We start from the raw sequence: 27360 nt of genomic DNA on the forward strand, positions 1-27360 counted from the left end.
ATCTCCATAAAACATAAACTCAACTTATGTTTGCGCTATACAGTGATCTCTTTGACCGCGACAGCCACTGGGTGACCACAATGGATATCCTCTGGCTCTCGCAAATAGTCAAAGATCTCCGAATATCTGATGGTCAGCATAAGGCAATATCAACTCCCCTGTCACGGAACTTACAAAATTGCCCTCCAGGCCTCGATCGGCAATGGAACATCAAATGACGACAATGAGACCTGCTTTTTTGCCTCGGGCTCGTCAGTCTGGTCGTGATACGGCGCCAGATACGGGTGCTGCAGAATCTCGGCAGCCGAAAGCCGACTCTCGCTCGAATATACTAGGATCTGGCCTAATAAGTCGATCACCAACGGATCCGTGATGGGTAGTGTTGTGAATGACTGTCGTGGACGGACGGCAAGCATTTCGATAAATGCGCATGTCTGCACTTTGTAAGTCTGTCTGGCACTTCTGATTTTTTTTTTTTCGGAGAGATTGCAAGGTACCTTCCTGCTCGCGTTCTTCAAAATATACTTTGGCGGCATTCCCAGTAACTCGGTAATCACGGAGAACTGATGGATATGATTCCTTCCTGGAAACAAAACCCGTCCTGTCAGCATCTCCGCCAGAATACACCCGGCGCTCCAGATATCCATGGCGGTACTGTACCGTCCCCAAGTGAGCATCACCTCGGGGGATCGGTAGTATCTCGTTGCGACGTAACCCGTCATATGGTCCCGATTCTGGCAGGCAAGACCAAAGTCGCAGAGTTTCACGTCACACTGGGCATTGATCAGGATATTGCTCGGCTTGAGATCCCGATGAATGACGCCAGCCGAATGGATATACTTGAGCCCTCTCTGAAGCCATTAGTATCAAGAATTGAATCAGAAAAGCAAAGGTATGACATACTATAATCTGGTAGAAGAAGTACCCTGTATGTTGTGGCTCTAAGCATGCCTTTCCCAGCAACTGCTGGAGATCTGTATCCATGAAATCAGTGACCAGATACCTAGAACAAAGTCAATATGTGTATATCAGGTAGGTAGGTTAATTAATGCTATAGCCAGAGGGAACATACAAATCTTCAGCAGGTGAGATGAACACATTTTGCAAGGATATTACCTATATAATAGTATATAAGCTTATTTTCTCTGCTATGGATAAATCGAATTCTGGGAAAGAAAGGGTGTTTTCACATTCTCATGCACCAAGAGCGTCAACAGCTTCAACTCGCGATACGTCCGCTTCGTCATCTCAGCAGAGGAGAAGGGCTGCACGACCTTCTTGATTGCCACCTCCTCTTTATCAAAGTCTTTGGCCGAACTGGGGTTACCGTCAGTTTTCCTTTATAGCTTTCTGGAGGAACATATCGCATAGTATACATACCAGACAACCCCGAACGCTCCCATCCCAATAGGCGAGAGGTCGGTATATCGATCAAGCATGTCGAACTTTGAACCGAGGATGTGTGTGGATGAAAAGTACGCCATATGGATATGTGAATAAAAACGTCCGTGTTTTGTCTTTCAATAATGAACTGGCGGCACAGCATGCTGTATATAACTGTGGAAAAGAACTTCTACATATTTAGTTAAACTTGTTATTGTGTCAGATCTAAATGATGCTACTGGATGGAATTGATATGCGAAGCCACTAATGACTAAAAATGTGGCGAGTAGCGACAATGATGTCTGTGGCGGTGATGTATAAATATAGTTTTGATGATGAAACTAAACTATCTTCTTTTCCTTGGGGAAGCTTCGAATGTTCTCTTCGGGTGTGTATTTTGTTGAACAGAAAATGGATGTGGCAAATGACAAACAATGAAGTCATGAAATAATGTTATTATTAATAGAACTGTAGTGTTGACCTTATTCTCTATAGAAAACCATCAAATCAGGCCAAAACTGCCTTCTAAGTGTCTATAAATGGCAGGGGAATGTAGTGAGAAACGGGGTTTGTGGTGATCTCTGCCAATTGCTCGTCTGGATGAACCCAGATCAAAATGGTTTAGCATTAGTCGACGGAAAATAGGTTCCAACGGCCTGCATAATCCCCATTTCATGCCCCATGCGCCGTAATGCATCTTTAGCCATAGTCTTCTGTCTCTCCTGGACGACAGGCGATGAGGCAACAATGCGTACCGGCCAGATCAGCCTGGTGATGTCTGCGAGATTGACTTCCACCGTGTCATCTCGACGCTTCTCCTTCTCGGGTAGCAAGTCAGGTAAAGTCGCCAACACTCTACTAGCCCTGGCCCGCGTCATCGATATATTGTCTTCTTGGAGCGAAGCAATTTCCTTGTACTCATCGATCGACGGGCTAGCAAATTTGACAGCATAGAGCAAAAGGTGGTAGACATTATGGTAAACTCGCAGCAAAGAAGCATCTATGTGGTTGCAAAGGTGAAGCTGCATAAAGGTCAACCGCTGACCCTTTAGGGTGGTATTAGCAGTCATTTCCCATAATGGACAGACAATCTTATAGCCAAAATGATACTCCATGGATCTTTCAAGATCACGGAGTGCCTGGACTATTTCTCTTAACTCGGCAAGTATCCTGTCTGGTGACCCTTGGTGTTGAACACGGGACCAGGCACGCCAGGAAATACGCAGCGCGTCGTCGGAAAAAGAAAGCAAGGGAGCCATGACGCGGCTACTGGGGGTTTCCCAGTCGTCAAAATACTTAAACCAGTCAATGGCCTCTGTAGGCGGCGGTTTATTTGTTTGGAAACACTGGATTTGCTAGACCGGAATTTCACCGTTAGAGAAATGACGCTGAGGAGATAGGCAGAGGAAAACCTACAATGGTATGGTAGGCCAGGAGAAAGAGTTGGCAACCCTTTCGTGACCTGAACTGTTCGCGACCTCTGGTGCGCAGCAACCCGGCCAGTGCTTTTCCATGCGTATTCCAATTCAAGGGGCCTTCTTCCGACTCCGGAGTGCCCAGGATGAGCTAGAGCATGAGCGTCGATATATACCGATAGCAAGAAAAAGCAAGCATACCTCATACAGAGACAATAGCCAGACGGTCAATAAGGTCGAGTCGTCCTTTTGAGTCTCTGGCTGATGTATGGCAAGACTCAACGCGTTGAGAGCCTTGCCGTACGCCCCCCGATGAGACAGGACGAGGTCTGATAAGCGTGTTCTGTTTGCCAAGTACGCATAGCCGACTGCATAGCTGGCCAAATACAGCGATGATCGAGAATCTGCAGCCTTCAAGAGAGTGGGGAAGCAAGCCAACGGTCCGTATATGCGGGTGGTTCCAGGGACTTGGGCCATCAGTTGGCTCATGATGAGGGGCATGACATGAGTTTCCCACGATTCTGGCGCCTGGCGGATGAGTAAAGGGTCTTTTTCAAATAGAATCGAAGAGTTGTTATCATGTTTTCTGTCTCCTTTGAATTTCTCCAGGTCGGATTTTCTCCTTGATTTGGTCTCGTCGGTCGGTTTGGTCCTCGTCCAGCTCGCTGGACGGAATGAAGCCGGTGTCATAACACGCACAATCAGGTCTGGTTGATCTAGATCGCGGTATCCAGAGCAAGGCCTGCCCAGCTTTTCACATCGCTCACATCCTGGCCGCCGGAGATCGCACTTCCTTGGTTTCAGCTCACGGAGTCGTCTTTCTCAGAAAACAGGCAATTGCGGTCTCACCTTGACACGACGTTTTCGGCAAGTGTCACAACCCCGACTCGGATGCCCTGTATTCACCATATTTTCCCTTTCCCGAAGATGTGACGAGATTTTATTGTGGTGGATTGTTGTTTGAAGGAGGGTGAGATGAGGTTGTTGCCTTCGGCTGACGGAACACGTGATCAATTTATGTTTCTGATTTCTCGCCCTCGACTTTTAACATCCTCCAGTTTGATATTACCTTCGTACTATTCTAGGATCTAGAATTGCTGATAAAATCGAGTGCTAATTAATCCCCTATCCAAACCGGGCGGAAAATATGCTCGAGTAACCCTTTCGAGAAGTTCTACACCGGGATACTCTGAAGATTGAACATTTGGATGATAAAAGAAGCCGTTGTTGATACGGCGACACCCTCTCCATAGAGGAAATCCCCTGCCATCTACTACAACATAGTCTAGGCATTGAATTAAGGCATCTATTAGAGCCTTACACTCTTCTAAATTCCACAAATCCAACCAGGAATTAACGCAGAACTTAGGAATTAGCATAAGAATCAACTCTATAGAATTAGATAAGAATCAACTAGTAGCTAGAATATATTATGGCTATTCACTATATCATGTTGGTAGCCTGGAGGTCCAACTGTGAATAGAAGCTAAGACTGTACCTACTATAAATGCCCCCCTCGCTTTATGTATCTTAGATAGCTTCAACATCCATCACCTATCTCTTCCTACCCTTCCGCCACTCGACAGACTGGTGTATTAGCATTGGTGGAAGTGTTTGTAGGAAGAAAGAATCTTGTCGATCATCTTCTCTGCTTCCGCTCTTTTCTTGCTGAGCTCTACCAGGTCTCTCTACAGTCATATCTTCCTAGCATGTTTAATGATCAGGCGCACACTCTCCTCCTGCATTCTATTTAACTTAAATAAGACAGTAGTGATATACCAGCATCACATTACAAGGTGATATCTATTAATTTTAATAAATATGAGTAAGCTACCTATAATAAATTCAGTAAACTACACTAATGAGGCTTATTTACACAGTCCACAGAAGATCTAAATAAATATATTTAGAATATAAAGATATTCCGCAAGCTTATGCTACTTATAGGTTAAATAGGTTTTTAATTTATTAATACTTATTATTGCTGCAGCATTTCTCCTTATTATAATTAAATATAAGTACTAGATTCATTTTGCTTCTCCTTAATATAATATATCATACTAACTAAGAGAGATAAATATCTAGAATATCACTAATATAATTGCCCTATATCCGCCTATAAGGGAGATGACCCTTAACTATCTTCTTTACTCTCTAGTAACCTGTGAAGCCTAGAGTACCTCCACCCTGATCTAGAATATTATCTGGCTCTTCCTCACTATCTACACTATCATGACTCTAAGGTATCTTATTAAAGGACATTTAGACGCGTAAGAGGTCTATAATATCTTATATAAGTATACTATTAAAAGATGCTGACAGGAGTTAAAGGTGCATAAAAGTAAGAAAGAGGAAGTAGATGAGGTAACTTTTAGTCATAAAAAAATAATAAAAGATTAAGTAGAGATAGATTAACACCCTAAAGCATTAAACAGCAAAACCTGGATCTAAAAGACATGATTCAGCTTAATGTGGTCACCACGGAAGAATTGACCAAGGGCTTGAGACACGAATTGGTCGCAGCCTCTAGTAGCTATCTACAATTCAAAAGCTTCTTAGATAATTAGTAGAAGAGAATAGACAAGTTGCCTCTCTATAAATATCCTTCCTTGGTAAGTCTCCTTACTCAGCAGTGTATCTGATCTATAAACGTCTAGCGCAATACTTTATTCTAACCTCATAATCTTCAACGACACAGCATCTTCGACATCATCCTATCTCTGGCTTATTCCTCTCTCCAGCATCATCTATCTCTCATTTAGTCTATTGGAAATCCCGATTGCAGTGTCTATCCCCCACAGCCTCTGCTTTCTTCAGCTCTGTCTCAGCTCTCGGCAAGTTCCGTGACTGGCAAGACAGGAACAAAGAAGCAACATTCAGCAGAACAAAGAATCTGAGACATTGACTGCCTAGATCTAGGCTGAATGAACAGTCTGATAGGCTGGAAAACGCATTCTTCAGATGGAAAATAATGGTTCTTTGTTCTCTGAATAGGGGTCATCCTTGTTCACCTCCAGACTTCCCCAGCTTTCTTTGTTACAATGGCATTGTTTATAACCTCATCCTTGCAACTGTTTCAGATGTTTCTTTGTTTAATGTCTCAGTTGCCTGTTATCAGAGCTTCTTGTGTCCCAAATGGAAAGGTATAAATATCTTCAACTTTTTGTGTTTGAAGTCGTTTCTCCATCCTTCTTATTCCTCACCAGCACAACCAATAACTTTCTCTCCGCTTTCGCCAAGCTAAGCTTTTTTTTAAATTTTCTAGAACTCCATTGCTGTTGATCAGCAATGTCTCGTTTCATTGTCGCACTGGCAATGTTGATCCTAGGAGTGGTGGCTGGCCCACTGCTCTGTATGGAGCAATTGGTAAGTATTCTCCTGTCCGACCCCATGTCTCTTCTGTTCTATTGCTTATTCGTCTTTAGGTATCTCCGGCTGATTGTCCACGTTGTTTCCTTCTGGACTTTCTACCGTCCCGCCCAGGTTCTCTCCAGCCCGTCCTATCGCCCTCGTGATTGTACGGTCATACTCCCAACCGTGGACCCGAAGAACCCCGATTTCGTGGAATGCATCATGTCCTGTCTTGTCAACAAGCCAGGCGAGATCATCATCGTGACTGTGGGAGAGGCCCTAACCTCTCTCACGCGTCAGATTGTGGCTCCCTTCATGGAGCGCTTCCCGTCGACTGTGATCACCGTCACGGCCACCAACGTCGCTAACAAGCGCGTTCAGGTCGCGCACGGTCTCCCTCTTGTGCGAACCCCAATCACGGTGCTGCTAGATGACCATGTCTTCTGGCCCTCCGCTCGGTTCCTGCCCACTGTCCTCGCCCCGTTCGAAAACCCCGGCGTCGGCGTGGTGGGCACGAACAAGCGGGTGCGTCGTACTGACCGGGGCGTCAACATGCGATCCTTTTGGAACATGATTGGTGCTCTGTACTTGGAACGTCACAACTTTGAGATCCGCGCAACCAACGCGATCGATGGAGGTGTCTTTGTCGTGTCCGGCCGGACGTCTGTGCTTCGCACGGTCATCCTGCAGGACCCTGATTTCATCGCCGGGTTCACGAACGAACGGTTCTTCTTTGGTCTCTTTGGACCCTTAAACGCGGACGATGATAACTTCATCACCCGCTGGATGGTCCGCCACGGCTGGGAGGTCAAGATTCAATACTGCAAGGACGCGCTGATCGAGACGACCCTTGGGACGTACCCGAAGTTCCTGTCACAGTGTCTGCGCTGGGTGCGCACGACCTGGCGCAGCAACTCGGCTAGCCTCTTCACGGACGGTACCGTTTGGACTCGCCAGCCCTGGTGCGTGTACGCTGTTTACTTGACCTCGTTTGTCAACTTCGCCCTCTTCTATGATGGCGCCCTAGTGTACACGCTTGCAACCAGCCGGCTGGCAAGCATCAAGACAGTCGCTGGCCTGGTTCTCTGGATCTTTTCTTCGAAGATGGTCAAGCTCACCCCGTACTTTCTACGTGAGCCCCAGGATCTGGTCATGCTCCCTGGCTACTTTGTCTTCGCCTACTTCCATAGTCTGGTGAAGCTCTATGCCGGGCTGACCTTCTGGGTGACTACGTGGGGCGGTCGTAATCTCGCTGCCATCAACAAGTAAGTCCTCCTCTTCTCCCTCCCCCCCCTTAATTATTCTGAATCTTGCTAACTTCTCATAGACCGGATCTCTTGTCAAGACCGGGAAAAATACAAAAAAAGGGAAAAACTAGAAAAGGCAAAAAAAGAGAGAAAATTATTAAACCCTCTAAAACAAGACTCAAACCAGACGGGCCCTGCTGTGTACGCTCGATGCGATGACAGCAGGGGCCGGTTGGCAAAACGACTCCTGTCGCAGGATGAATGACCTTATAGAGCCCTAAGATTTGCTGGACGATTCTTAGGGCTGAGTGGTCTAGTATCTCCTCGATTCGTACTGAAAAGTAGTCTAGAACTATTCAAACTCTAGTACTCAGGAACTCGTCTGAACCTCGACCTCTTCTAAACCTCTCAACCTCCGAACCTGACATCTCGAACAACTATCATCTAAAAAACTGAAAACTCTGAACTAAACAAGAGTTTCTATCAAAATCTCCTTTTGACCTACTAAAACCGGGAGATAACCACTAGAAGTCAACTCTTTGGCTTTCTAAACCGAGGTTCAAAACCTCACAAGAATGAATGGAGTCTAATAGCTCACCAAAACCCCCTTCTACGGCAAAAGTGCCTAGAATGCTGACAGTGTGCTTCACAAAGCAGAAGACACCTCCTCTTACCTCTTCTACCTTTGCTCATTGACTTATTTTTTACTGCTTTTCTTACTAACCACTGTAGCCGATAGATGTGTCGAAAGCTGCATACATAGATCATAGAATCATCAATACAACTCTTTTTTCAAACAAAATAACTTCCCTGTAAATATGTAGATAATTCGTAGATTCAATTCGTAGATGTAATTTTTAATTTGTAATTCGTAAAACTATTAATAGGCTTGGACTATATTCCCGGTGATGCCGTTGGATTCAGATTCATAACCAGGCATCTTTATAATTAAAGCATTAATTCAAAGAATATCCGAGACCATCCTACCAATAATGGAGCCATGGTATTAAGCTCATGTGGGCCGATGATGCGTTCATCATCTCCTCTCCGATTCTCAAACTTTATATCGATCGCTAAACTTCACAACAGACAGTGAAAACCCAAATCTAGGGAAGGCAAGTTTGGAGAAGATCCTAGATAGAATCAGAGAATGGCGCTTTTTGTCGCCCAAGAGGCTATCTGCGCGTACCCGATCAGCACCATCTATGATACTTGTCCACGATACCTTTTTTATGCCCTCCTCCTCGCCAGCTGCGCCACACGCTGGACGGGTTGGTTGGCGGACGTCTTCCTCGGCACGGCAGCGACATATGCGGGCACAGCTGCCTTCCAGGCATTCATACTCATCGCGAGCCGTCGGGGAAAACCCTCCGTTCCAGCAGGACTTGTGAGCATACCGAACATCCCCTCTAATACAACATTAGATGCAACAGCCGCTGCTGCTGCAGATCTATTCCCTGCGCTAGTCACCGACACAGATGAGGTGCAGGTAACGCCCGCGGCATTGGAGCTAGATGCCGACGCCGTACTAGCCATCGTGGTGACGGGGTATCTCGTTTTTCTCCCGCTGCAGTGCTGGTCGCGTGTTCTCCGGCAGCAGAATGCGCGGTACCTGCTTTTCTCGCTGTGGAATGCGCTTATGCTGGCGGGGTCGGTGTGCGCGCTCGTGTACTGGCCTACGCTGAGCCGCACGCCGCGCCAGTATATGTTCTGTTATCCGGATTTCCCACCCGACGGAACAGAGTATAACGGTGGGTGGGTGGCGTCTTTCCGGAGGTCTGACAGCTGGAACGAGAGTGTTTGGGGGGTGTTTGAGAACCGATCGCGGTGGGAGGAGCTGGGCGATCTCTGCTTTTACCCTTGCTTCAACACGAGTCAGATCCTGCGCCAGCAGACGACCATGGTCGCCGTCGCCGCCACGGGAGACGATGGGGGTGTCCATCGCCACTTGTTCTGGGGTCGAGTGGAGGATTTCAAGCCGTATGTTTATGCCCTAGTGGTGCTTTGTGTCATCTTGAACTTTGTGCTTTTGTTGGTCGAGTTTGTGCCTTCTCGTCGCTCCAGGATTCCCTCGTCGCGAGTCTGGATTGTCTGGAAGAAGAGAAAGCAGATATGGACAGGGCTCAAATGTGACTTTCGATCCGCTCTGGCGGGTGAGTCGACGGAGGGAGTCACAGACGAGGCGAAAGCCCGGACGAAGAAAGGCCTCAGGGGACGAATCCAGAGAGCTGTCAGCATCCAGTCTCTAAAGCTGTGGCTGCGGTTAGCGATTGATATCTTCATTCTCATCTGCCTCATCTTCAGCGTCGTGGTCAGTCCGTTTACCGTTATTGCCTTTGTCATCTGGATCGAGTATTACATCCACCATGACGGACCCAACCAAGAGAGTCCGCAGCAGATCGGACAGTGGTCGCCCCTTTTAGCCATTGGATTGTTGCTCATCTCTGCCGCAATACTGAAGCTGAAATATCGCATGGCCTCGGTCAAGGAGATCGACTGTGAGATTGCAGATACCAAGCAGTTATTGAACCGGTTGGAAACGATGAAGAATGAGCGAGAGAAGGGAAACGAAGCATAGCACTGTGTAAACATCCAAATTAAGACTCGCTGATAGAGAAGAAGTGTGACGATCAAAGCCCTAGTACCTTGCCCTATTTCCTATTTGGGATATATGCCTCAGGCTCAACTTGTTCTTTCCTCGCACCGCCATTAAATAGCCTCATTCACTATTTCTCTGTATCGCAACAAGTCGAGATCGTTCCTGGGAGTTGATACCAGTGAATATCCATGATGCCACCCATAGCAGGTGAATATCTCTCGACTATAAATATAAATAGTTATTTCTTCCGCTCTCTGGTATCTTCTTACGTCTCTCACATCACACAACATCCATGAAATCACTCGTTGTTTGACATCGTTTTTCCTACATGTCGTATACTCGAGTTATTCTCTCAAGATTTTTGACTATAAAGGCAATGTTTCCGGCAGCTGCCACAAGCAGACAGCAATTCTAAGCAATGCTACGGAGAGCATATTGATCTCAGCGCAATACCTCGGTCACAGGTGCCTCTATTCAGACCATTACAGTGTGCAAAGCCGGCCATTCAAGCCAGAACATGCGCACCGCGTCATCCGATAACAGAAACAAGGGGACGAGACGTTGCTGCCGTGGGTTTCCTTCTTCAAAACAATGAAATCAGTCGATGGCGCCGCCGAATCGTCATTCCATGATGATTGATCTCGCTGAATCGACTGCAGTTCTGCAATACGCAACAAGAAATCATCTCTTTGCTTCTAACGCTCGCCTGTCCGGGGACGAGCACGGCATACAAGGACGCTTCCAACAGAATGTCGGGCAGGTGCTGACGGCCGTATTTGCAGTCGAAGACCTCGATCTCCTCTTTGAAGATTTTAAAACCAAAGATCTTAGACATTATTGAGATCACCTTGACTCAAGAACTGACTGTGGTCGGCGAGCTGGAGACATTCTGTCTGGGGCAGCACGACGTCCCAGACATCCAGGATGATCATATAGCGCCTGGTTAGTCTTGGAGTGATGAAGTTGATATTAATGGAATTGCCATATATGACTAATAACCATTCTCTATAGGATAACTATGCCAGTATATGCGTGATCTCCACCTGAAGTATAGATTTCTTTCTACCTACAACGAGACCAATTTTCTCAGGCAGATTGATAATGGATATCACTGGACCTTGAGGTCTCCTCAGCCATCCTACACATTAGTCATTTCGGCACAGGTATTAGGAAAGCTGCTCTTAATTAGGGATTCTTTTTTGTTGGGCAGCTGGCGCTGGCCGATCGCGAATTTTCTCCGGAGCGGCCGTCGTTGGAGTGAAAGAACTTGATCACACGGACAATTGGGATGGTTACCGGTCAACTGAATTTCATAGTAACTATGAACGAAGGGTTGTATTTTGTTTCTACATAGTCGGCCGAAGGGAGGGGAATCTATAACCGAGAGGATGCCGACCAACCCCGGGCCGTACTTAGGCTATAATAGCACTGTACTACATACACTGATACAGTAGTGTAGTACGGAGTATGCCATTCAGCGGATGATCAACTGTCCTCCACAAGGTAGGAATCACTGTGGAGAGGAATGATTGTAGTATTCCTTGCCTGTGGCAACCTTGAGGAATACAGAGTACGGAGTAAACTCGGGGTAAATTCCATGGAGTAAACGGGAATCGAAACATCTCACGATGTTGACGGAGTAGTCCAATTGGGTGTGAGAGATTCGCCATTAGCCTATACTAGGTACCTTACCTAGTAGTATTTACTACGTAAATATACGAGAATACAGAATACTACCCTGCCATTTAATAGGAATAGATGATCGCGTGACCAAAGGTAACGGGCATCGCGATTACTCAGCTCTGACTAACACGGAAGACGACCGAGGTTGAAAATTGTGGCAAATTCCAGCATTAACAAACTATGTAAGATTTCCTGTATACTGACAGGTATTGCAGTGGAAGGATGAAGTAACTAGTAGTTACTTAGTAATTAGTTGGTTAGTTATGTATAGTACCTGGTACATATCGGATGCTCCGTAGATACCACAAGTCGGTCCCTGGTAAAGTCCGCACAGAGCCACTGAACTAGTACATATTAGTAGAAGGCTCCGCCAGTTGCACGGTGGGATCTCGATCTTTATCACTGGTGAGAGATGAACGCTGAGATTGTTAAGTAATTGGAATGTTCGCCCTGGTTTCTATGACTAAATCGACCCACTGCGTCATACAACTATGGCAATTACCAAGGAAAATCAGGCGGTGGATATTAAACATATTCTGGAGAAGACACACGGACAGTATCTTGAGATAGACAATCCTTTGAGTAATTGAGTAAATAATAGGGATAATTTTTGTTGAAAGACCTTTGCTCATAATCATAAAATTTCTATCTTGTTCACTTTCCTATGTATTCTACATACTAAACTTCACTAAACCAAAACCAACGGGTTCGGTAAATAAAGTGTGTGTCCGGGCCGAGTGGCGTCGCCCGAAAGAGGCTAAACGCAGATCTTTCCAAGTCTCAACCTCAGGCAATTTGGTCTCTTCCCACGTAACAGAGCTTCGTTGACGAGCCATTGAGTAAGCCTTATTACTCAACCATGAACCGTCCAACTATCTGGTTATCTATCTATCGTGCCATTCTCGGCCTCTTTCCTCGAGACAGATTGGCTTCAACTCGCTCCAGATTGGACGCGCGCGCTGACCCCGACTTCTTGCCAGACCCATAAGAAAGTACCGTGGCGACTCCCCCGGCCTTGATTCAAAAAAAATAATAATAAATTCTTCTCCGTACTCCTTGCCTACTCACTTCAGTCGACCTTCAAGCCGTATCTTTCAATAATCTTTTTACACCCTCTTCCCCGGCGAAGAAGGTACCTAATTGACTATGGAGTACTCGGAAGGCGTGTCTCACGACCACGTCCTCAAGACCCACGCGGCGGAGGCAGAAAAGGCAGCGGCGAATCCAGGGAGCCCAGTGTACGACAAGGAAAAGGGCGAGCTCAGCGAGCACGATAGGGCCATCTACGAGCATGGCGTGAAGAAATTCAGCAAGCTGGGCTGGAAGCGGCTGACGATCGTGCTCATCGTCGAGGCCATCGCCCTCGGTAGTCTGTCCATCCCAAGCGCCTTCGCGACGTTGGGCATGGTCCCTGGTGTGATCTGCACGGTCGGCCTCGGGTTCATCGCCATCTACACCAGCTACGTCGTCGGTCAGGTCAAGTTGAAGTTCCCCCAGATTGCCCATTACCCGGATGCCGGGCGGATCATGGCCGGTAAAATTGGGTACGAGATCATCTACGTGATGCTTGCCCTACAGCTGCTTTTCCTGACTGGCTCGCACTGTCTCACGGGCACCATTGCCTTCGAGCACATCACCAACAGCGGCATCTGCTCCATCATTTTCGCCGTCGTCTCCGCCATCATCCTCATCCTGTTTGCCATCCCGCCCAGTTTCTCGGAGATGGCTATCCTCGGGTACATTGACTTCGGCTCCATCGTTCTAGCGATTGGAATTACCATCATCGGCACGGGAGTCGCGGCCTCGAACCAGAAGGGCGGCCTCGCCGCCGTCGACTGGTCCGCCTGGCCCGCCGAGGGGACCACCTTCACCGACGCCTTCATCGCCATCACCAACATCGTGTTTGCGTACAGCTTTGCCATGTGCCAGTTCTCCTTCATGGACGAGATGCACACGCCCAAGCACTTTGTCAAGTCTATCTGGGCGCTGGGCCTGATCGAGATCGTCATCTACACCGTGACGGGCGCCGTCATCTACGCCTTTGTCGGACAGAGCGTCGAGAGTCCCGCCCTGCTCTCCGCGGGTACCCTGCTCAGCAAGATCGCCTTCGGCGTCGCCCTGCCCGTCATCTTCATCAGCGGCTCCATCAACACCGTCGTCCTCGGCCGCCTCGTCCATGGCCGCGTGTTCAAGCACTCCACAATCCGCTTCATTAACACCAAGATGGGCTGGATCACCTGGCTGGCCCTGGTGGTCATCATCACCATCCTGGCGTTTGTCATCGCCGAGCTGATCCCGTTCTTCTCCGACCTGCTCTCCATCTCCTCCGCCCTCTTTATTTCCGGCTTCACCTTCTACTTCCCCTCCATCATGTGGTTCATGCTCATTCGTGAGGGGCCCTTGACCACCCCCAAGAACATGGCTCTCGCCATCCTCAACGCTTTCATCCTCATCATCGGTCTGGTCACCTTGGTGGGCGGTACCTACTCCAGCGTTGACGATATTGTAAGTTCCACCCCTCCCTTACCTGCAATTTTCAAATTTATCCATCTTCTCTTTCTAACCAGCCCTAGATCAGCAATTACCGTGACGGAAGCGTCCGAGGCGTGTTCAGCTGTGCTGCCGTGTCGTAGACTAGATATAGATTGATTTATGACTGTTTGTACTTGCTAGAGCTAAAGCTGGAGCTAGAGCTAGATTGCTAGATTACGATTGCTAGAATATACCATGAGCATTAAAGTCCTTTAAATAGCTGGAGTACCAAAGTCCTTAGTTACACTAAATCCCTAAATACCTCATAACCCTCATAACATTCCAACCCTGGAATGTCAACATATGCATACTGATTATATACCCTTATTATTTTTTTATTTCATTTCTTGCCCCGTAAACTACTATTCATTGACCTCTATATTACCTCCATAATGAAAGCCTTCCTTCTCGTGCTAGCAGCCGCCCTCGCCGTGGCCGATAAAACATGCACGCCTAGTTTCGATTACTGCGCCGACACTCTGCTCGCAAAGAAGGGTAAAAAAGCAAACTACAATCTAATTCTTATCTCAACTTCTAAGAAGCCAGCACTGACTCTCTAGGCTTTGTGGAAAGTGATCTCCGTGCTGCATTGCAAGGGACGGGCTTTGAGAATGCGACTTTCGACGACGTCTTGTTCCATTGTACGAATCCTGGACAGATAGGGCATGCGAAGCTGTGTTCTTCGGGGTGTACGGAGAGTGCGACGGAAGGGAGTCATGGATGTTGACCATATTTACTGAATTAGTTATAGTGGCAATGGCAAAAGATTTATTTTCATGAATTAGCTTGCGATGTAATTATTTAACCGGGAAATATTTATGAGAAGGTTATGGGTAGTTAGTATACAGATGCAAAAGGTATTACTCGAGGAGCCTGAGAACCAGCTCATACGTCCCGATGGTGATGGCAGCAGAGGGCACCGTTCGTAGCAGATGCGCCGTCAGGCCGCCGTACAGCGCGGCCAGACCCTCTTCTTTCAAGATCAGTCGTGCGCACTGGATGATGCCCGTGTATTTCTGGCGGCCGTCTGCCATTGGGGCCTGGCGGAGTCGAGTTCGGATGACCTGAGTGTGTTAGCAGTTGGCAATCGACATGTGCTGGAATAAAAAGCGCTGGAATAAACAAGAGAGCGTTACCTCATGAGGATAGGCAAGAAGACAGGCGAACAACTTCGACAAGCCGGACGCCCCGCTGACCGCAACGCCCTGCGCAAAGCGGTTCGACTCGGTCGGTCCCTCGGGAGCAAGCTTCCTCGAGATGATCCCCTTCAACCGCTCGTACATGGCGAAGTGCAGTGTCGTCTCGATGGTTCCGAGATAGCTGGCCGTCAGACCACGGTAGAGACCGCGCGGCCCTTCTTGCTGCAAGATCTGGCGTGCACAGTCGAGGCTGTTCTTGTACCGGCGAGACCCGCCCGCGCGGTCCAGCTGCAGCCTCGTCTTGATCACCCAGATGGGACTCGTGCTCGTTCCTGTGGCGATCCCTGCACACGCCGCCGACAGCGCGTGGACCAGCGTCGCGTCCTTCTCTAAGCCCAGCAAATCCGGCAGGATCCGTTTACAGTTGCCGTACATGTAGAATTTGACCGCGCTGGCCGGCACGACCCCCGTCAGGCTGGGCCCCAAGCCCTTGAACAGCCCGCGCCACCCTTCGACGCGGTGAATCGAAAACAAGATGTCAAAAGTTTCGCGGAAATGGAGGAGTGATGATCGCACAAACGACGTCTGGGCGGCTATCGGACGTGGCGTGCTCTGGGTTTTGTAAAAGTCGGTTTGTAGCCGCGTTCGGAGAACGTCGAGAGGGCTGGTAAGTATAGCCGTGGTCATTCCACCAGTACTTGAAAGAAACATTAGTATGCAGTTCTTTTTTGAACCTTTAGAAATAAGTAAAACTCACGCTCCAGCAATCAAATGAGACCAGGACCCGAAACTCGACACGGGGGTCTGCTCTCCGTACCGCGGCTTCGTCGGCAGAGCCGGTGTGAGCGCATCTCGAGAGCTCTCGACCGAGGGAAGGGCGAGATTTTGCATCCTCACATATGTATCTTGCTGTCTGCTCTGCAGGCGTTGCTGGGTGGAAAATCTGGCAAGCCTGAGATGAGATTTGTTGCTGACGCCGTACCTGATTTTTTTTTTCGGATCAGGGGTCCAGATCCTTTTCTGCCGGGCTGCTGGGGCGGTAACCAGGGGCGGTGAATAAAATCATGTGATATATTATATCTCGTATGATTGGCCAGTATTCTGCCAGTCATCCGATTGAATGCAGTAAGCGGTGAATGTAATAGCTCATATGGAGCAACAGGCATCCCCTCCAGAAAACGCCCAGGCGGTTTTGCAATTGTTGGTTGGTTTCACCAGGCTCTGTGATTCAGCCTTGTCTTGATTCCAATCTCCAAGCGTTGGCTGAACATCTAATCTCATCTCAAACGCCGTCTGTCTCACAAAGATACCTTCGTGGACGAGGCTATCGTTGCCCCTGATCTGGTTCCATGGATCGTCCTCAGACCGCGCCAAATCATAGTCCCTCCTCACAGCCGACTGCCCAGTGCTCGTCGAACTACGCGAGTCAGGTCAACACTAGCAGTTGACCGGAGTTTTGAAATCCGTCTGTTGGACTTTGTACTTCGTGGAGGCTTAGCATGATACGGGACACACGGGCCTTATGGGCCGTCATCACTGCGACCGGGTGGACAAGAAAAGGGTATTAATCAATCCTGTGTGATGATTAAGGCTGGAAGCTAATATTAATTGCTGCTAACTACTCTGAAATAGTGACTTGCCCCAGCCTCTCAGCCTCCTGTCAAACGGAGTATTTCCCCCTGCAAGACGGCAGAGATAGTGTATTGCCCCGCACCGGCACCGTCCAACAGTCTCAGCCTCCACCGTATTTGTACAGAGCACTGCCGTGTGTCCGATTCCAACTCATGCTGTTGCTAAAAACAAACCATCCCGGCGGCTGCGTTTGAGAGCAATGCTATGTGCATCTGATGCTCTCTTGCGAGGACTCTGTTGGATGAGCAATCCCTCTGGAGAAGCGCTGAGAGACCCAACCCAGACACAGTAATCAACATGTCGCACTCTGTAATTCCACCCTGCAAGTTTTCTGGATTCAATGTCGAGAATCAAGACATCAAATACGCGAAAACGCGATAACTATAGCTATTTTACTTGTGGGCCTCCTGCTTCAAACACCTGGAAGAAGAGTATGCTCAGTGCTCAAGGCTGAGGGATTTCCTTCTTACCCACCCCCGCTACTGAGAAGCCGTCCTGCCTAGTGTATTTTGAGACCCTTGTCTCGCCCCCACGATGGGAGAGAGATTCGTCCGAATACGGAGTAAGTCGAAGATGCTAATCACGGCCTGGTCGACAGCCTCATTGACCCAGAGTACGATGACTAGCTTATAATCGACGTCCCCCCCTCGACGTGCCCGAATCATACATCGACTCTCCACTTGGGGTTGATATTGAAAAAATCGCAAGGCCACCTTTATTATGTTTCTTTTGACATATTTTCTGTGTTGGCTCCCTGCCTTGGGGGGCGTCACGGCTCTGGCTCAGGGAGATGTCGCGCTTCGAACTCGGAATGGCCCCGAGATGACCGATTCAGACACCCTTTACGCGGTAAGAAGGGCTCTCCAGGCGGCCAGAATCGAAGCCCGGGATACGGTGTACTCTATGAACAGGACCTCTCTCGCCAAAAGCTGGAGTGGCGCTACTCTGTTCCAGTATAACGTGAGGTAAGGTTGTCCAGTCCTCATTGATAGCTCACCTGTAGCTCACAATCTCCCAGTGACAGTATTGAGACAGAGCATGCTTCTCTGGACCTAGATGCTGGCATCGAGATTGTCTGCACTACTTGTTATGTCAATGGCTCGGTCATTGGTGACTTGACCCTTACCGGCGACTTCAACTTCACAGCAGCAGTTGATGGTGTTGAGGATGAAGTCGTTAATGTCACCACCACGGCGATCGACACGCTGGAGGACTACGTTGAAAAGGTGGCCAAAGACATTGCCACACTTGATTTCGATGAAATTCCAGCTTTCCCGACTCTTGATCTTGACTTCAATTTGGATGATATCACCGGTCTCCCCGGTGCTCATGTGCATTTCGAATTCGACAACTTGGAGCTGTATCTCGACCTTGATGTCAAATTGTCGGCAGGAGCCACTTACACTTTGAACCTGTACACCTCTGAGACCGCTGCAGGGTTCTCTGTCCCGGAACTCCAGGCAGGGGCTTTGTTCATTGTTGACTTGATTCTTATCGTGGAGGCTGATATCGAAGTGGGAACTGGAATCCATATCAAACTTGATGACGGGCTCGCATTTGATCTAGAAATGTTCAGCAAGAACGTGTCCAGCATCACACTGTAAGTTGCTTTTCTCGTCAAAGTCTGGGGTCTCAGAAACTGATATGGTTTCACAAATAGCCCGGGTGGGAAATACGAATTTCTGCCAGTTACCGTGGCAGGCGAAGGGTCCCTGGAGGCGATTCTTAGCCTGAAAGCGAGCGTCGGACTGGATATATCGGTCAAAAGCGACGAAATTTCTGTGCTCGATGAAGCTCTAGACTTCAGTTCAGGAATCTCGGCAGATATCTTTGCCTACGTCGCCGATTTTCTGCTCGAGGTCAATGGCTCCTCGGCCGTCGACAGCGGCGACTGTGAATTTACTGCCTTTGCAGATTATACCTTTGCTGTCGGAGCGGCAGCTGGAGCGACGGTCGCTCTTGAGACATATTCTTGGGGCCCGTCGCCTGAAACCACAGTTCCTGTCTGGTACACCACCCTGGCGAGTACTTGCTTGGAGACCAAGACTGCATCGAAAACTGCGTCCGCGTCCACTACACCACAGGCAAAGCTAGTTCGCCGAACAGATATGACCACGACGACCGTGTCGACGAAGGTTGGCTATACGGTCGTCAACTGTCTCTCCTCGGGCCTAGTTAACTGCCCTGTCAACCTCCAGAACACTAGTTCATATCAAACCACCCTGACGTCCGTCCTAACGGTCCCCTCCGGATCATCGGCAACCTTCCCTGCAAGCACCTTCGCCTCCGTCACCAGTGCTATCCCCTTCGGATCGAATGTGCACAAGCTAGCTGCCATGTCTGGCGTGCCAACATCTTATGTCCCCCCGGCGACTAGCACAGGCACAAGCACAGGCACTAGTACAGGCACCGGCTCTGCCTCGGGTACAGGAGGTAGCGTGGAGAACATCCTCGACGGCAAGACGGATGGGACTAGCAACAAGCTCATCATCGGGTTGAGTGTTGGTCTGGGGGTCCCTTTCCTTGCAGCTCTTGCTATCGGATCCGGGTAAGATTTTCCTGGAATATAAATTATCAAAGGACTAAGCTTGGAATCTAACTGACCGCCCCTTGAATATCTAGTTGGTATATTCGCAACCGCAGAAAGTACTCTCCCGTTGCTCCCGGGCTGCAGATTCCAGTACCGGACTCTTCTCCATCCGTGCAAGGCTCACCGTCAACATACTATGATTCCCCTGTTACACCCAAGGGTTTCCCTCAGATGTCTGTTACGGAGAAGTAGGGGTATTCGTATGGATGGTGAATGCTTACAAATTTTTATGAGATCCGGAATAATGAAACCCAAATACCAATGAAAATCATGCTGATATTATTCTTTGTCTTCTTCGCACGTGATGACTACTGATCCAACGAGGGTATCTTCTAATTAGTATGTGGTCATCAAAGCAAATCTCAAGAAGTCAGCAAGAATGACGAGGCGAGATTGAGATCCTGCCAGTTCCAGAACTAGTTCAATTCCCCAAGGTCATAATTGTCGAAGATGAGAGAGATGCCGAAATGAAAATTTTGAGGTTTTGGGGATTATGCATTCCAGAAGACTACGAGACGCGTCCACCAGGCTGACCGCGTAGCTGACGGCTGTTTCCCGCAACAGAAGTAGCCTCGTTTCGTCGTTTTCAATAGGTTTCGTGAGATGGGATCTGAAAGGATGTAGTAGCGCCATGTAGCCTACAACACGAAGGTAGAAGCGTTACGGTGCTATATAACGTTGCGCCTTGTCCCAATGTAGATCTGAGTCAGCTACTCGTTATGTAGAAGAGAAGGAGGCAAACCACTGCTCGGTCTGCTGTTGGATGGCGACTATTTCGTCTGCTGATGTGCTACCAGCGCTACTACCCAATATTCTGAACGTAGTTTGGCTTAATTGACACCGTAGGACAACATGAGCGACTGGTAAGGGTAAATCAGAGTATGTATCGGCGTTTTCCAAGCGCATATTTGGTAGTACATTTCTTGAGAAATTGACATCGGCCTACCTGAGTACGGTTTGGGAGGAAGGGCACGTAGAGCATTCTCCATCTCAGACGAAAGCTCACTACGCTTTAGCCGGGAGGTAGGGTCAATCTCGCTCGATTTCGCCGTCTCATTCTGAGTACCAGGATGGTATCCCCATGCCCGAAACCCAACATCTTCCGAAAATGCCGGATCCTGAGAACTCAGCGAAGGCTTGCGGTTGATCGCACCAGTCATCCTCTTATGAGCAACGTTGAAATCAGGCTCTCGCGATTGACTAGACACCCATGACTGGCGAGCAACTGTTTTAGTAACTCTAGTCGCCTTCCTCGTCGCAAAATGACAAAGATGCGAGATTCTTCTCACCTGGCAATGAGTTGGTTCAAGCGGCATCATGAAATTGCCTCAGAGATATCTTTTTCTTGAAAGAAATTATTAATACAACAGATAGTTCCCTTGTTAGACGTTCAAAAGCATGTATGGATTTATATCCTAAAGTTCTAGTATATAAGGTCATCAGCGAAGGGACCTCTCCATGTATATAAATTGCGTAAATGTGTATGTCTCCACTGAGACCATAAATATATGTCATCCCTTAGTTTTAGTTCTCTACTTCTCCCTCTTCAGTGGAGGCAGGCTTCTTTTTGGCAGGCTCTGTGCCGGCAAAGGTGAACAGCATCCCAAGATCGTAGACTACCTTCAGGATACCGGCAACAGTGAACGACCACCCGAATAAACCATGGTCTGCCATGAAGCCGGTGATATAGGGCCCTGCGCTCTGAGCGGTGGTCTTGACCACATTGACGGAACCCATGATCGCCGTGCGCTTGTCGGATGGAAGGGCTGAGGCCAAGAAGGCAGCCCGAGGGGCGACATCCATGTTTTGGGAGCATGCGCGCAGGACCAAGAAAGTCAGCGCCAGGGGAAGACTGTTCGGAACGGGGATAAGAGCAAGACAAATGGTGGATGGAAGATGGGTGAAAACCATGGCCTGGACTAGGGGTTAGTTTTTTACTAATTCTCTTTGTGAAGGAACGCGTGCGGATCTTACCCTGACGTATCCGATACGTTTAGCAATGGAAGATGAGACCAGCATGGACGCGGCGGAGATGAGACTCGTGGTAAAGAAAATAGAACCCAGATTTCCTTCCGGCAGATCGAACTTGACCTTGAAGAAGTATGTCATCCATGAACTAGAGAAAATGATTAGTCGAATATTCCAATTGTGAATGAAGGAAGCGGTCTTACAGTGCAGCCAATCCAGAGGCAAATGAGTCCAAGCCGAAGAGAAGGAAGAGTTTGATAATCAAAGACAGGAGGGCCTTGTCCGCTGACGCAAAGAGTCCCCGCTTCTTGGGCTGTTCTGTCTGAGTCGACTGTTCACCCAACAATGGCTGGGTTTCAGTCGCTTCCTGCTGACCCTGCAGCGGACCAGTCTTCTTCTTTTGCTTCTCCTCAGCTTCCACGTTGTGACTCAGGCCAAGCGAAAGAAACAACTTGACCACCCCGATGGCACCATACCCGAAGAAAATCGCGCGACAGGCAGTCTCGAAATTCCACCCTTTGACAGACTGCAGGAAGGTTATGATCCACCCACCGCTCATCATCCCAAGAGCGGTCCCTGCAGTACCGATGAGAGAGTACCAGGTGAAGATATCGCCAAGGTGTTCATGTAGGGTAAGGTGGGCGAGTGTCGACTCTTCCACCGCACGAAAAGGACCGATATCGTTGCCGCTGGTTCATGTCAATAAAAACCGTCGTTGACGATATATTTGCAGAACTAGACTTAAATCTCACCTCGGGCTAATGACGCCAAAGACTGCGGCGGCAAGAAGAATCCAATAATTATTGAACAGACCGAAGATGACCCCACTGCCCGCCATCAGGAAGGAGCCCAGAATGAGAACTGCCCTCCGACCCATCGTATCGGCGAACAGTGTGAGAAAAAAGCTGATGAAGACATCTCCAAACAAGGTGAGGGTCATGAACAGCCCAATGTTCTGTTCGGAGATGTCCAAGGCTTTGAGATAAGAGACGAGAATCAGCGTCGAGCAACCATAGGCGAACATTCGAACAAAACGCTGGGCGCCCAGTAGCTTCACATCGCGCGAGGCTCGCCAGACAGTGACAAGGCCCAATTCCCCGAGAACCTTCGTCAAGCCGTGACTCACCGCACTGCCAGAGTCGGTGGTGTCAGTTGTAGTAGTCATGATCGATAATCGCGACGCGTTGAATTGACACGCGCGAAACGAAAGAATATAGTTAGAAGAAGGGGGAAATGTAGATTTGACCAAGGTACAAAAAACGAAAATACCAAGGTACCAAACCAATTCCTGCACAGGAGTGAGACACGGAAGGAGGAGGTTGGAAAAAAGGTGGGAGAGATAAAAGAGATAACTAAAAGAGAGAAAGATAACAGGCAGCAGCAGCACCCTATACGAGCCTCTCACATTGGTTTTGCGACATGCTCGACATAAGCTTTCCAACCAAGAATACTCCGTACTCTAATAATGATAGCAGTGGGCCAAATGATCCATAAGTCCCCGTCAGAAAACTTCAAGTGGATTTCTCGCTCTTCTGCACTGATGGTTAATGGCCAAAGCTCCATTGCCATTACCTAAAGTTATCCGCGTTTTCGCTTTCTGCGCTCGGATAAAAATCCTCAAAGGGAACCCTCTTTGGCGCCTAAGTCCGAGCGGTCGGACTTGCTATAATCGGGCCGAAGACCGAGTCCCAAATGAGGTTAAGTGCTCCTTTCGGCATGGCGGCGTCGGGATGGGTCACGAGCCTCAACAGTTGAAACTTGACGGTCGTAACTGGAAGTCGACGATCTGGCATTCGATGGGAAGAGAGGAGTGTCTAGTGGCCATAGCATTACAGCCCCCGGAAGTGAATTCCGGAGTTGATTGCTAGGACTATGATTTTTCAGATGGGTAAGAATGGGTGCAATGTGAGGCCCTACCGTCCTGGGTAAGTGCAGATGCAGATGCAACACGGGACGTCAAGCCTGGCTGACTGGAGTTGAGATCGTTCTGACTGTAAAGGGTGTTTGAATTGCTAGTGAATAAATTGTCGATGCTTGGAAACTTGCCTCCTTTCTGTCGCCTCCAAGGTCAAAATGATTCAAGAGGCAAGAAACGGATTCCCGGCAGACATAAATACCCCCTCTCCCTTCAGCATCTCCTCTCAGTTTTCCGATAATTTTCCCTGATTTTGCTTCGACTTCGAAGGAGAAATAAACCGGGCTATCTTGTCTGTTTGGTTTTTTATAGTAGCCATTACATCACCTTGGATCTGAAGCCATGCCTAGCCTTACAGTGGCTTCAGTCCTTGCCCCTCTTGCCTTATTCCATCTCTCAGCTCTTGCCTGCGAGCTCGTTCCAGATGTCAACTTTACATTTTTTGGATTCCCCGACAATCATCCCCCCGGTGCAGGCATCGCTTTCGACTGCGGACGTGGGCACATCGCCGGTGGCTTGGGCACGTTCGAGGACCCCGTGACCTTTGCCTCGGCCGTGAACGAGTTCAATTCCTGCGAAGTCATCTATGCCCCATCCCTGCACAAGTACCTTCGTTTTGAGGACGTCTGTGAACAGTGCACCATCGACTGGGCGAATGGGGTTCGACACATTGACATCTGGACGGGTAATAATTCCTTTGACGGCGGGGATATCCAGATCGCCTGCGAGAACAATCTCACCACGACGGGCCAGTTTATCGTCCGGGGCCCGCCTGCAAGCCTGCCTCTAGACAGTAAGTTCCTGGTCTTCTAATTCTATTAACTCCCTGTCGTTGCTTTACATCTACTAAATATTTTTGCTAATTTTCAGCCACGCCCCTATTCGATTCGAACTCGTTGGCCTGTGCAGCGAACCACACATTCCTGAACGAAGAAGTCTCCTCCATTTGTCCTGCAACAGTAGCAGCGGCGCCGGCAGCAGCAGTAGCAGCAACACCAGCCAACTCCCCAGCTCCAAGCTTCCCGGCTATAAGACCCGCCGCGATCCCCAGTTCTGCGCCTGCTGCTCCGGCAGTATCCGTACCCTCTGCGGTCGCTGTTCCCGCTGCGGTGGTAGCTGCCGCGGCGCAATTAGCTAGCCCTGCTGCTGTGTCAGGCACCCCTGTGTCCAGTCCATCACCAGCCGTGAGGAAAAGGGGACTCAGAAAATTTGGACATTCAGTGAGAAGTGTCAATGCAACCTCGTTGCTGATGGGAATAATCAATTCGACTGTCATCGATGACGGGGACGGTGACAGTTACGAGTGAGGGCTGGAGTGGATATCAAGAGCAGAGAGTACACAATATTGATATGGATTTTAAGAAAGCATGATAGACTTATTGGATATATAGATTGAATGATGAATTAATTATGTATACTGATAATTAAAGTAAAAGACTAAAACAAAAGATTAGTTATTAGTTCTAATTAATATTTAGTGAAGTTGCTTATGGTGAAGAAATCAATTATGGTCTTAGGGATATATAAGATCATTAAAGTATATACAGTACTACTAACAACTATAGCCGTAGACTGACAGACCACTGTCTTATTGGAACAGATATATTTATATATTAATAATCACAGCATAATACATCAGAAATAATATAAAATATAGATAGAGTACAAAATAGATGCATGTATAAGGGAGGGGATTAATAGGATGGCATTGAAGAGGGTTATACAGACAGCAGAGTCTAGTAGTGGGAGAAGAAGAGAAAAAGAAGAAGAGGAAGAGGAGACATAAGATTTATAGCACTAGTTAAGAAAAATTGAGAAAAGGCCATTCTAGCATATTTAGTACTTGAAGTTGACATTGAATTCTTATAAGTGCTTCTAATGAGCAAAGCGAAAGTCCAGCCTCTTGCTGCCCGTGTCGGTTGTGGTGTCGAGATATTCCTGCCGTTGCTGATGTAAAAAAATGTCAGTCAAAAGAATCTAAGTCTGGAATAGAAACAATCTCACATCGTCCGTCATCATCGCCCATTTCCGGTCACGGGATTTATTCCTTGAGAGATAATATGCCTTGGTAGCAAAGTAGCCTAGTAGGGCCAGGATGTTCATTGCCAACAGGATCGAGTTTCCTCGACGGTACTCGGGTCGATCATCTGCACGGTAAATATTGTTGCCGATGACATTTCCAAGTTGCACACACACTGTCTCATTAGAATCAGAGGCCAACAGGGCAGATTGATAGAAAATATCAACAGGTCAAGACTAACTGTTATACAACGCTGCAGATACACTCCGGGTATCGACGTTGTTTGAGTTTTTCGAGACCCAACCGGCCATGATGGCGTTGCAGTAGGGATAGCTCAACAGGACGGTGACCAGGATATAGGTCCCCCTGGGGTCTGCCGTCATGCTTCCTGTTCCTGGCCAGAAGCGCAGAGCGATCAGACAGGGAAGTGTCCAGATGTTCTGGATGATGCAGACAAAGGTCCGTTCGTTGAGTCGTTCGCTCAGCCAGGTCAAACCCATCAGGAAGACAATATGGGCGATATTATACGGTATGGTGAGAAGATTTGTCACAAACTAGCCATTCTCTAATTAGTGATTGTTATATATAGGTTTGTGTGGGAAAGGCATACCGTGTCGAATCCAACACCTTTCAGTGTTAGGGTGATATACGATGACACTGGAACCATGGGGGTATAAACGATCATTCCCAGGATGTAAATAGGCCAGAGGTCGTAATCCCTAACTGCCTTCCATAAGCTATTGAGTGTCAATGCCTGTCGATTATGTGTATCCCCTGAAGTGGTAATAGGTATCAGATTAGCCAATGGCAAACACCACTATTGATGGTTATTGAAATGCTATTACCCTTCGAAGGATCATCACGAAGAACACGATTCACAACAATGCGTACTTCGCGGTCATTGAACCATCCTTGCGGTCTAAACCAGGCCTTGGTTTCCACGGCAGACGCCGGCATTTTGAAGAACGAGACGAGTCCAATCAGTAGGGTGATGAATCCTTCAATAAGAAAGAGCCATCTATAAAATGTTAGATTGTTATTTCGAGGTGGTTCATCATTAATAACGAGTATTACCTCCATCCCGCCCAGCCGTATATGCCGCGCATGTGCAACAGGGCAAATGCCAACAGAGACGTAACAATTTTGGTTAGCGAGAGAGTCGTCCAAAATAAACTATTGATCAGCTTAGTAGCCCTTAAAACTCCAATTTTTCGGTGCATACCTCAGCCGTGTTGGAAGTTCTCGACTCGTATAAAAATAGGATAGCCAAAGTACAATGACTGGTATAAAGCCGCCCTGGAGGTCAAGATTAGCACCGCTAGAGATGAGTGCACGCATGGGGGAAAAAGCTACTTCGAGGATCCCCAATAGAGCACGCGTAGCGAGAAAGGAATATTTGCCCTGCAATGCAGCCTGAGACATGGCCACGACCGACCATAGCGTCATCTGCAGGGGGATCCAACGGTCCGGGCCCAGTTTCTTTGAAACCAACTGCGAGGGAAGCTCCGATAAAAGAAATGCCATCAAAAAGACCGTGTATCCGAGATTATAATCTATTCGTGTCATTAATCATTCTGGATGTTTTTCTTCTGGCAATTCTACGTAGTGGCCCAGGCCATTTAGTAACGACGGTTAGTGAAGGTTTTTTGAGGTTTTAAAACAGTTATGATTAGTTTTAAAACTAGTATTAAATTATTATATAGTTATTAATTATTTTTAACTTAATAACTATTATTAATAATAGATAATAATTAAATTATTATTTAAATATAATACTAGCTCTATTTTAAATAAAAGAAAAATTATTACTTTATAATATAATAATTATTTATTATTTATTTATTAGTTATTAAAAAATAGATATTTATTAGATATTTATTAGATAT

At 47.8% G+C, this 27360-nt stretch overlaps 13 protein-coding genes across 13 annotated transcripts in view; 6 read left to right on the forward strand and 7 right to left on the reverse strand.

Annotated features, from left to right (window-relative positions):
* Positions 1-35: 35 nt before the first annotated feature.
* ASPZODRAFT_157163 (hypothetical protein) lies at positions 36-1563 on the reverse strand (the record flags this gene model as incomplete). The annotated part of the gene is made up of 6 exons (XM_022726301.1): positions 1381-1563; positions 1191-1317; positions 1073-1116; positions 904-1003; positions 175-851; positions 36-126 (listed from the first exon to the last, which is right to left on the reverse strand). Exons 1-6 carry the CDS (start codon positions 1482-1484, stop codon positions 36-38), a joined length of 1143 nt encoding a protein of 380 aa, XP_022584748.1. The 5' UTR covers positions 1485-1563.
* A 262-nt stretch (positions 1564-1825) lies between these two features.
* ASPZODRAFT_128865 (hypothetical protein) lies at positions 1826-3748 on the reverse strand. The gene is made up of 4 exons (XM_022722134.1): positions 3648-3748; positions 3000-3587; positions 2800-2949; positions 1826-2738 (listed from the first exon to the last, which is right to left on the reverse strand). The coding sequence occupies exons 1-4, from the start codon at positions 3705-3707 to the stop codon at positions 1995-1997; spliced, it is 1542 nt and encodes a 513-aa protein (XP_022584749.1). The 5' UTR covers positions 3708-3748; the 3' UTR covers positions 1826-1994.
* Positions 3749-5535: 1787 nt separating this feature from the next.
* Positions 5536-5916, reverse strand: ASPZODRAFT_128867 (hypothetical protein). Its single transcript, XM_022722135.1, has one exon. It carries the CDS (start codon positions 5797-5799, stop codon positions 5623-5625), a length of 177 nt encoding a protein of 58 aa, XP_022584750.1. The 5' UTR covers positions 5800-5916; the 3' UTR covers positions 5536-5622.
* Positions 5917-6086: 170 nt separating this feature from the next.
* On the forward strand, positions 6087-7418 carry ASPZODRAFT_139554 (hypothetical protein; the record flags this gene model as incomplete). The annotated part of the gene is made up of 2 exons (XM_022724566.1): positions 6087-6164; positions 6282-7418. 2 exons carry the CDS (start codon positions 6087-6089, stop codon positions 7416-7418), a joined length of 1215 nt encoding a protein of 404 aa, XP_022584751.1.
* A 1128-nt stretch (positions 7419-8546) lies between these two features.
* ASPZODRAFT_59286 (hypothetical protein) lies at positions 8547-9974 on the forward strand (the record flags this gene model as incomplete). The annotated part of the gene is made up of 1 exon (XM_022728834.1): positions 8547-9974. The coding sequence occupies one exon, from the start codon at positions 8547-8549 to the stop codon at positions 9972-9974; it is 1428 nt and encodes a 475-aa protein (XP_022584752.1).
* A 2721-nt stretch (positions 9975-12695) lies between these two features.
* On the forward strand, positions 12696-14406 carry ASPZODRAFT_128869 (hypothetical protein). The gene is made up of 2 exons (XM_022722136.1): positions 12696-14183; positions 14252-14406. The coding sequence occupies exons 1-2, from the start codon at positions 12825-12827 to the stop codon at positions 14309-14311; spliced, it is 1419 nt and encodes a 472-aa protein (XP_022584753.1). The 5' UTR covers positions 12696-12824; the 3' UTR covers positions 14312-14406.
* A 71-nt stretch (positions 14407-14477) lies between these two features.
* On the forward strand, positions 14478-14971 carry ASPZODRAFT_90221 (hypothetical protein). The gene is made up of 2 exons (XM_022730389.1): positions 14478-14705; positions 14771-14971. The coding sequence occupies exons 1-2, from the start codon at positions 14603-14605 to the stop codon at positions 14935-14937; spliced, it is 270 nt and encodes an 89-aa protein (XP_022584754.1). The 5' UTR covers positions 14478-14602; the 3' UTR covers positions 14938-14971.
* On the reverse strand, positions 14962-16319 carry ASPZODRAFT_128872 (hypothetical protein). The gene is made up of 3 exons (XM_022722137.1): positions 16107-16319; positions 15347-16046; positions 14962-15274 (listed from the first exon to the last, which is right to left on the reverse strand). Exons 1-3 carry the CDS (start codon positions 16238-16240, stop codon positions 15071-15073), a joined length of 1038 nt encoding a protein of 345 aa, XP_022584755.1. The 5' UTR covers positions 16241-16319; the 3' UTR covers positions 14962-15070.
* Positions 16320-17803: 1484 nt separating this feature from the next.
* Positions 17804-19533, forward strand: ASPZODRAFT_149616 (hypothetical protein; the record flags this gene model as incomplete). The annotated part of the gene is made up of 3 exons (XM_022725501.1): positions 17804-17946; positions 18000-18581; positions 18642-19533. The coding sequence occupies 3 exons, from the start codon at positions 17804-17806 to the stop codon at positions 19531-19533; spliced, it is 1617 nt and encodes a 538-aa protein (XP_022584756.1).
* Positions 19534-20018: 485 nt separating this feature from the next.
* On the reverse strand, positions 20019-20578 carry ASPZODRAFT_128875 (hypothetical protein). Its single transcript, XM_022722139.1, has one exon. It carries the CDS (start codon positions 20475-20477, stop codon positions 20289-20291), a length of 189 nt encoding a protein of 62 aa, XP_022584757.1. The 5' UTR covers positions 20478-20578; the 3' UTR covers positions 20019-20288.
* A 376-nt stretch (positions 20579-20954) lies between these two features.
* On the reverse strand, positions 20955-23062 carry ASPZODRAFT_128876 (hypothetical protein). Its single transcript, XM_022722140.1, has 4 exons — positions 22292-23062; positions 21743-22228; positions 21546-21687; positions 20955-21485 (listed from the first exon to the last, which is right to left on the reverse strand). The coding sequence occupies exons 1-4, from the start codon at positions 22702-22704 to the stop codon at positions 21096-21098; spliced, it is 1431 nt and encodes a 476-aa protein (XP_022584758.1). The 5' UTR covers positions 22705-23062; the 3' UTR covers positions 20955-21095.
* Positions 23063-23349: 287 nt separating this feature from the next.
* Positions 23350-24856, forward strand: ASPZODRAFT_164235 (hypothetical protein). Its single transcript, XM_022726662.1, has 2 exons — positions 23350-24247; positions 24325-24856. Exons 1-2 carry the CDS (start codon positions 23797-23799, stop codon positions 24759-24761), a joined length of 888 nt encoding a protein of 295 aa, XP_022584759.1. The 5' UTR covers positions 23350-23796; the 3' UTR covers positions 24762-24856.
* Positions 24857-25329: 473 nt separating this feature from the next.
* ASPZODRAFT_59651 (hypothetical protein) overlaps positions 25330-27360 on the reverse strand; it is a gene marked incomplete at both ends in the record, with an annotated part of 4013 nt that continues 1982 nt past the window's right edge. Inside the window, 8 exons of the mRNA XM_022728859.1 lie at positions 25330-25401; positions 25459-25649; positions 25716-26028; positions 26085-26248; positions 26320-26492; positions 26549-26647; positions 26697-26770; positions 26828-27027. Of these exons, the coding sequence (XP_022584760.1) occupies positions 25330-25401; positions 25459-25649; positions 25716-26028; positions 26085-26248; positions 26320-26492; positions 26549-26647; positions 26697-26770; positions 26828-27027 (1286 nt within the window). The remainder of the gene's footprint in view (positions 25402-25458; positions 25650-25715; positions 26029-26084; positions 26249-26319; positions 26493-26548; positions 26648-26696; positions 26771-26827; positions 27028-27360) is intronic.

Source organism: Penicilliopsis zonata (genome assembly GCF_001890105.1).
Source record: "Penicilliopsis zonata CBS 506.65 unplaced genomic scaffold ASPZOscaffold_2, whole genome shotgun sequence".
In the NCBI taxonomy this organism is placed as follows: domain Eukaryota; kingdom Fungi; phylum Ascomycota; class Eurotiomycetes; order Eurotiales; family Aspergillaceae; genus Penicilliopsis; species Penicilliopsis zonata.